At 42.4% G+C, this 8,922-nt stretch overlaps 1 protein-coding gene across 1 annotated transcript in view; it reads right to left on the bottom strand.

Moving 5' to 3' along the window:
• Nucleotides 1-293: 293 nt before the first annotated feature.
• Nucleotides 294-8,922, bottom strand: part of SLC44A3 (solute carrier family 44 member 3) — a 22,828-nt gene continuing 14,199 nt past the window's right edge. Inside the window, exon 7 of the mRNA XM_081816794.1 lies at nt 294-445. Within this exon, the coding sequence (XP_081672920.1) occupies nt 294-445 (152 nt within the window). The remainder of the gene's footprint in view (nt 446-8,922) is intronic.

Below are 8,922 nucleotides of genomic sequence, written 5' to 3'. Positions count from 1 at the left end.
AGTGTCACGGGTCCACACTCCTGTCCTGGGACCTGTGGCAGCTGTCCAGTCATTATCTTTTCTGCCCCTTCAACACCCTCTGCCATGTGCACTAAGGAGCTGCCTTACCTTCCCTTTCAGAGCGTTGGAAATGTACATGAGAATGGTTCTCGGAATCCTCATCACAGTGATTAAAAATGACCCTTTTATGGCTGTTCCTTGATGGTAGCAGAAAAGAATAGAGAGAGACCAAAGGTTTGGGCGATCAGGAGGGTCATTTTTATTTCTGGGAATAGGGGGGAAAAAGATAGCATTTAAAAAACACCATTTAAAACTTCTCTCTGGTTCAAATCATCAACGGTGCTAACATTTATAAAGCAGCAATGCAATTTGGCAAAGCTTTTATACTCATTGGTAGCTAAGGTTAAATTATTTCTTGGACTAACTCCTTTCATGGCATTCAATGCTACAAACAAACAGAACGGAAAATTAAAAAAAAAAAAACACTGAGGAATGAAAATAAACAAGCTTCCCTTTTTACCACGCCTCCTCCCCCCTCCCCCAATCCTGTAAGTTTTCTCTTAATCTCATTTTTACTTTCAGAAGTTTAATTATATAATCATTTCCAAGGTCTACATTACATATGTAAATATTGCCAGCATTAGCTTGGTGATTAAAATCACCACCAAATCAGGTGATCAGGAAGGGCAGCCACAGGGACACCAGTGAGCTCCAGCTTGATTAAAGGGACAGAAAGTTCTGGCTTCCACACAGCTCAAGTCTCCTAAAATCCAGCTGATTTCTACTCTGCTGTTTAAAGGTTACTTCAGTGTGAATCATTTGTGGAACGTGTCATGACACAGCAACCAAGAACGGGAAAGCCAGTTTCACGAGCAGGGGTGAAACAAAAAGTAAAAAAGAACAGAATGGGCATGGCCTTCACCCTACCCCAAACCTGCAAGATAAAAGAGAGGCAGGGCTGGTGCCACCCCTCCCCTGACCATCTCAATTCCCGTTGGTGCCAGTTCTAGAAAATGAGGCCCTTTCCAAGAAGCCACCTCACTGATTCCAAGTGAGGCTTGCTTACTTCATAATGGATTATTCTACAAACTCGCTCAGGTTGCTAATAAGTCACTATGAATTAAGGTTTTGACAAGAGCCTAGGTTCTGAGGGAGAAAAAAGGAATGCGGCCAGAAAGGTCTCAAGAGTTGGCAAAGGGCTGTATTCTGCTGTTACTGAAATCATCCGGAAGGAAAGGAGAACCCGAAAGTCCTATTGGGAGCGGAGTAACCATGATCCTGTGGCCCCACAAAAAGGGTGATGTGTGTTTCAATTCAGTATTATTGAAAATAGGAAATACCAGGGAAACTATTGCTGATATGAATTCATGTTGGTGTGATAAACTAGAAGAATAGTACCGGCCAGGAAAATCTGACATGGTTTTTCCCTTTTCTCAGCTTTTTTTTTTTTAAAGGAAGGAAGAATGTTTACTTTTCCATTTAGGAGATTTATGTGCCTTAGAACTTATTACAGTGCTCGAGAGGATGCAGGGGAAAGAGGACAGCACCTGCTTCCCATCTGGTAGGGAAACAAGTGACTCACAGGCCACGGCGAAGGGGGCTCTGGAGTCTGGTCCTCCAGGTTTTGAAGTCTGGGCTTGCGCCTCATCTTTCTGAGAAGGTTTTGCTGGGAGGGGATTAACCCGTGACACATCCTGGCTGTGACTCCAGCCTCTCCAGGGCTTGGGTCGAAGAAGATGCACTAGTTCCAGGAGCTGGCTTCTCACGTGACGAGAGAGAAAGTTAAAAAGAAGGCCCTTCCAACTCAGGCCAGCTCGTGGAGTCAGGAGTCGTTCAATACCCACCCCAGCCCCCCATTAGAAACCACCCTACAGAAAAGGGTTAAATGAGTGGAGTGTCTTTGAGGCCTCCACCTTCTCTTCTCAGACCTTTCTCTGTGGTCAGAGGTAACATCGTCCTGCCCTGCCTCCCCTGCTGTGTTTGTGGCCCGACCTTCATCTCTGTCTCCTTCACGAGCAGCAGAACCCGCCCTCAGGAAGAGGACCTGATTATATCCGACGAAGCTTAAAAGAATACTCCTCACTGGATTTCATCGTCTTTTGAGAACCAGCTTGCGGGATGGCAATGCAGCGCGGGGCGTGTGGGGCACCCCCGTGAGGAGCTGAGGAAGCTGGGGCCTCCCGTCAGGCCTGCCCTCTGTCCCTAGGGCTCACTGCGTGCGCAGCACCTTCCACCCTGCTTCTGTGGGGGTGGCATAAGGAAGACCTGGCTAGTGTGAGGCAGCAGGTGACCCTAGCCTGTGCTCCCCACAGCCTGGGCCCAGCTTCCCCCGCCTTTTAAACTTGCGGCTGTCCTGTGGGAGCCGGAGCCCCGGGACACCACAGCAACTCAAGGCGCTCGACAGAGGCTCTAACCGTCCCCTCCATCCGAGTCCTGTGGCGGCTTTGGGTCATGGCACACTAGGGCTGTGCGGCGACCACTCGTCCTGCGGACAACACGGCATCAGGCAGAGCAAGCAACTTCAGGGTCCTAGAGGCAAGGGTCACTCCAGTGAGATCTGGCCCAGTGCTGAGGACTCTTGAACAGTATTAGAAGTAGCTGTGTGCCGAGGCTCCTGGACAAGGACCAGCCTGAACGGGAGGGATGGTGTCCAGTGTAAATCCAGTCCCCAGCAAAGGGGCGCTGTGTGGTCCCTGAAGAGACTATCCTTTCCTGAGGTTTCTTCCAGCAACATCACAGTACGGTCCATCCTTCCAATCCTCCAGGAAAAGGAGATTGTCTTTATTATGAAGAACAGGATTCTGTAGCTGTCCTCAGCGACTCTCGTTAGGGTTATGAAATCCATCAGTGTCCTGCCTAAATCCCAAAAGCTCGGCTGTTCACCCATCTCCCTCACTGCCTTCTCAGCCAATCAAGAGCTGCTGGAAACCATCTTTGGAATATTTGAAAGCAATGATGAAGTCATGCCTCAAGTGCCCCTTCTCCAAGTTGAACGGTTCTAGTTCCTTCCTATCACCATCCCCAGCCACATCTTTATGGCTCTCTGTTGACCCCTCTTCAAGCGAATGGTTGTAAAAGAAATTTTACAGGTCGCCGTATCCTGGCACTTGATGGTCTAGGCATGAGCTCTTCAGCCCTCGTGATGCTTACGTGAATGACAAAGATGAACGCACGCTGGCGAATCTCCCCCCCACCCCGCCCCCCGAGTGCAGGCCAGAACATGAGATATTGTCAACCTTGGGACGAGGGAAAATCTTAAGGTTTCAAAATTCAGCACCATGTAAAAAAGAAAGTGGAACTCCTTAATAAAGAAACAGTGCTCTAAGTTAGTTGACATGCATTTTATTTTTACCAAAGTAATATGTAAATATCTTAAGTCAAATAGCACGAGGCTAACCAGGAAAGGTAGCAGTTGGCTTTCCCCACTGCTCATTTTCTTTCCCTAGAGGTATGTTAGCTATTTCTTCTGTAACTCACCCCACACTTCCAAATTACCTGTTCTTTCTGCCATGTGTTTTTTTCAGCCTCTGATACTGTCTACTGGCTTCTCACTTTTTTTTTTTTTAGAGGTGGGGGGCAGGGCAGAAGGAGAGGGAGAGAGAATCCCAAGCAGGCGCCACAAGCATCGTGGAGCCCGATGTGGGGCCGCATCTCACAACCCTGAGATCATGACCTGAGCCAAAACCAAGAGTCAGATGCTCAACTGACTGAGCCATTCACCCAGGCACCCCTGACTTCTCATTTGAAACATGTCTGTTGATTGTCTTATACAACCTAAACATTTTCCCATTCTCTCCTTCTTCTCAATATAATTATATTGAACTTTTTAGAGTTTTTTCCCAGTTTTATTGAGATATAATTGACAAAAGAAATTGTGTAAGTTTAAGGTGTACGATGTGTTGATCTGATACTTACATATTGCAAATGATGACCACCACAGCAGTAGCTAACAATGTTGTATAATTACATTTCTTTATTGTGGTAAGAGCATTTAAGTTCTACTCTCTCAGCAATTGTCAAGTATATGATACAGTCTTATTAACCATAATCACCATGCTGGACATTAGATCCCTAGAACTCATTCATCCTAACTTGAAGCTCATACCCTTTAACCAACATCTGCCCGTTTCCCCCAACTGCGTCCTCAAGCCCTGGTAGTCACCACTCTACTGTTGCTAAGTTTCTATTGTTTTGGCTTTTTTACGTTTTGCATATAAGTGAGATCATACAGTATTTATCTTTCTCTGACTTATTTCACTTAGCAACAGCCCTCAAGGTCCATCTACATTTTCCTCTTTCTCATGGCTGACAAAAATTCCAGTGTGTGTGTGTGTGTGTGTGTGTGTACCACATCTTCTTTATTTAGTCATCTGTTGATATTTGATTAACATTTGGGTTGTTTCTATAGCTTAGCATTGTGAATAATGTTGCAATAAACATGGGAGTGCAAATATCTCTTTGAGATCCTATTTTCATTTCCTTTGGATATATACCTAGAAGTGGGATTGCTGGGTCATAGGGTAGTTCTATTTTTAATTTTTTGAGGAAGCTCCATACTGTTTTCCATAGTGGCTGCAACAGTTTGCATTCCCACCTACAGTGCACAGGGGTTCCCTTTTCTCCATATCCTTGCCAAAACTTGTTATCTCTTGTCTTTTGATGACATCCATTCTAACAGGTGTGAGATGATATCTCCTTGTGGTTTTGATTTGCATTTTACTGATGATGAGTGATGTTGAATACCTGTTCATGTACCTGTTGGTCATTTGTATGTCTTCTTTGGAAAGATATCTATTTAGTTCCTCTGCCTGTGTTTTAACTGGATTTTTTCTTAAGAGGTGACCTTTATTTTATTTATGTATTTATTTATTAAATCTGTGCATTTCTTTTTTTAAAAAAAGATTTTATTTATTTTAGGGAGAGAGAAAGTGTGCTCGTGCAAGTGGGGGAAGGGACAGAGGGAGAGAGTGAGAGGCAGAAAATCTCAAGCAGACTCCATGCTGAGTAAGGAGCCTGACCCTGGACTCCATATCAGCCTGAGATTGTGACCTGAGCTGAAACCAAGAGTCAGACACTTAACTGACTGTGCCGCCTAGGCACCCCTTTATTTATTTTCTTTTTTAAAGATTTTATTTATTTGTTTGAGAAAGAGAGAGAACGGGAAAAGGAGAGAGAGCGAGCGAGAGAGAGAGTGAGCATGAGTGGGGGTAGGGCCAGAAGAACAAGCAGGCTCCTCACTGAGCAGGGAGCCCGATGTGGGACTCAGCCCCAGGACCCTGAGATCATGACCTGAGCCGAAGTCAGATGCTTAACTGACTGAGCCACCCAGGTGCCCCTATTTATTTATTTTTTTAGAGGGAGAGAAAAAGACAGCATACATGAGTGGGATATGGGGGGAAGGGGCAGTAGGAGAGGTTGAGAAAGAGAATCTTAAGCAGGCTCCACAAGTGTGGAGCCCGATGTTGGGCTTGATCTCATGACCCTGGGATCATGACCTAAGCCAAAATCAAGAGTCATACACTTAACCAACTGAGCCACCCAACTGGATTATATGAGTTCTTTATATATTTTGGATATTAACTTCTTATGATATATATGATGTGCAAATATTTTTTTCCATTTCATAGGTTGCCTTTCATTTTGTTGTTTTTTACTGTGCAGAGGAGCTGAACAATCTATATCTTGAAAACTACAAGACTTTGATGAAAGAAACCAAAGAAGACACAAACAAATAGAAAGATATTTCGTGTTCAAGGATCGGAAGAACTCATATTGTCAAAATATCCATACTATCCAAAGCCATATATAGATTCAATGCATTGCCTGTCAAAATTCCAATGACATTTTTCACAGAAAAAGAAAAGGCAGTTCTAAAATTTGTGTGGTATTACAAAAGATCCTAAATAGCCAAAGCAGTCATGAGAAAGAAGAACAAACCTGGAGGCATCACACTAATTTCAAAGTATGCTACAAAGCTATAGTAATCAAAACAGTGTGGCACTGGCCTAAAAATGACACATAGATCAGTGGATCAGAATCAAGGGCCCAGAAAGGGAAAGGGATAGTCCCTTTAATAAATGGTGTTGGGAAAACTGGATAACTACATAGAGAAGAATGAAATTACACCCCTATCTTACACTACTCACAAAAATTAATTTGAAATAGTTTAAAGACTTTACCATAGGAACCAAAACCATAAAACTAAAGACAACATAGGGAAAAAGCTCCTTGACATTGGCCTTGGCAATAATTTTTTGAATATGACACAAAAACACAGCCACAAAAGCAAAAATTAGTAAGTGAGACTACATCAAACTAAAAAGCTCTGCACAGTAAAAAAAACAACAAAATGAAAGGCAATCTATGAAATGGAAAAATTTAATCCTAAGTATTTTATTGATTCTTGAGGCTATTGTGAATGGGATGGTTTTATTTTTCAGATATTTTGTTGTTATAGAAATGCAACTGTTTTTGGTATGTTGATTTTGTATCCTGCAACTTTACTGAATCCATTGATTAGTTCTAACAGTTTTCAGTGGAGTTTTTTTTTTTTTAAAGATTTTATTTATTTATTTGAGACAGAGAGAATGAGAGAGAGAGAGAGCACATGAGAGGGGGGAGGGTCAGAGGGAGAAGCAGACTCCCTGCCGAGCAGGGAGCCCGATGCGGGACTCGATCCAGGGACTCCAGGATCATGACCTGAGCCGAAGGCAGTTGCTTAACCAACTGAGCCACCCAGGCGCCCTTTCAGTGGAGTTTTTAGGCTTTTTCTATATATAAGATCATATCATCTACAAACAAAGACAATTTTACTTCTTCCTCTCTGGATACCTTTTATTTCTTTTTCTTGCTCTGGCTAGGACTTCCAGTACTACATTGAATAGGAGTGGTGAGAGCAGGCACTCTTGTCTTGCTCTTGATCTTAGAGGAAAAACTTTCAACCTTTTACCATTGAGTATGTTTTAATCAATGTTTAGTGTTTACATTATCTGTACATAAATAACATTCACAACTGATCTAAGTAGTGTATTCTTTTTTAAAAATTATGTATTTATTTTTGTTGAAGTATAAACCAAGTAGTGTATTCTGATTATAGTTTCTTTCCTATACAACTTTTGGTTTTCCTGAAGTTAATAATTGTTTCACATTTTTTATTTGCTTGGTTTCCCATAGGCTTTACCAAATGCTTCACCGAAGTATAAATCTTTTCTCTACTTGTTCAAACACATCTGGTATTCTCTTAGTTTCCTTTTTTTTTTTTTTTTTTTCCCTTGGACACATGCCTCTGGGAGCCCACTGCTCTCCTGCTCCTCTTTGGACTGGATATTTTTTATACCTGCTTCATAGCTACCCTTCTGGGAATTCCCTATTCTTTATTGTGTTGGAGCCCATTTCCTGAAACTTCTATTTTCCTCCCTGGCTTACTCATTCATTTCAGAGGAGAACACCCTTCCTAAGAAAGGAGATGGGGAGCAAAATCTCTTGGGATGTTCCAGTCCTGAACATGACTTAATTTCCCTTACCCTTGACTGACAGCATGAATAGGTATAGATTTCTAGTTTTGAAAATAATCTCTCATTAGAATTTTGACAAGTTTGCTTCATTGTCTTCCTGGTTCAGAGTTGCTATTGAACATCAGACCCCACTCTACTTCTTGATCCTTTGCCTGTGATCTATTTTTCCCTTCAGAAGCTTCTGGGATCTTCCCTTTACTCATGTCCTCTAACTCTGGGAAATTTTCTTTGATAACTTCCTCCTTTCTCTTTCCTTTGTTCTCTATTTCTGGAACTTGTATTAGTCAGATGTTGAGTATCCAAAATGTATCCTCTAACTTTTTATCCTTCCTTTATTTTCCATGTTTCTGTCTTTTTGCTCTGTCTTCTGGAACAATTCTTTAATTTTATATTTTAATCCTCCAGGAGAAAAATTTCACTTTTGCAATCATATTTTTAATGACTAAGAGGTCTTTCATTCTTCTTCTTCTTTTTTTTTTTTTGGTACTTATTTTATGGATGCACTATTTCTTTGTTCTTTCTGAGGATATTATAGGTTTTTATATATTTTTTTTTATAGTTTTCTTCTGCTGCCTGCGTTGTCTCTATTTTCCCTAAATTCCCTTTGTTTTGTTCATTTTGATCTTTTTCTTTCACTAGAGGTTTTCTGTGAATGTTGAATCATCACTGGCTACCAATTCAATTTAAGACTGAGGAACTACAGAGTGAACTGACAGCTCTGTATGAGGTGACAGTTTCCTGGTTAAGTTCCACTGTCTGGTTCAGTCAGGGAATCATTTCACTGGAGGACCCCTCCCCCACCATATAGCATTATCTGTAGGTCTTTACTTTGGATTGGTAAGTTCTCCAAAGAAGAATCCTCTAATCTCTCGTCAGGGGATATCAACGTAGTTGATATCCTAGGAGCTGAGCCATGGAATGCCCATTGGTGGTGGCAATAGGGGTCCTCACTATGCAGCTTTTAGGCTTTTACTTATCTCCCCTTCTTTCAATAGAGTCTTACGCCCAGCTGCAGCTGTGCCAGATATGCCAGGTCCAGACCCTCTCTGGTTTACCCCTCCAGAAAGCAAAGCTCCTATATCCTGCTGGTTTGGAGGAGAGGCCCTGGAGCCTAAGTGTTCCTTAGGAAGATTTATAACTAACCTTCAAAAGTACATTTTACACTTGAATTCCTGGGCCCCCTAGGTTTTTGTGGCTCACACCAGCCCATCTTATTTTCACCTCCTCTCCCAGCCAACACACACAGACGGGCCTTTTTAGGTTTGTCTAGTCAGCTCAGTCGCTACTCATCCATCCTCTCTTCAGCTTTCAACATTTGGTTGACATTTTTTTTCCCTGTCATTTCCTATTGTCTCTGTACGTTTATGCCTTTTTCATTCTTTCATGGTTTGGGGTGAGGGGAGTTGGA

Source organism: Leptonychotes weddellii, chromosome 4 (assembly GCF_054177405.1).
Source record: "Leptonychotes weddellii isolate Sample4059 chromosome 4, ASM5417740v2, whole genome shotgun sequence".
Taxonomy (NCBI): Eukaryota; Metazoa; Chordata; class Mammalia; order Carnivora; family Phocidae; genus Leptonychotes; species Leptonychotes weddellii.
Note: the sequence above shows the minus strand (reverse complement) of the source record. Positions and strands in the feature narration are given on the sequence as shown.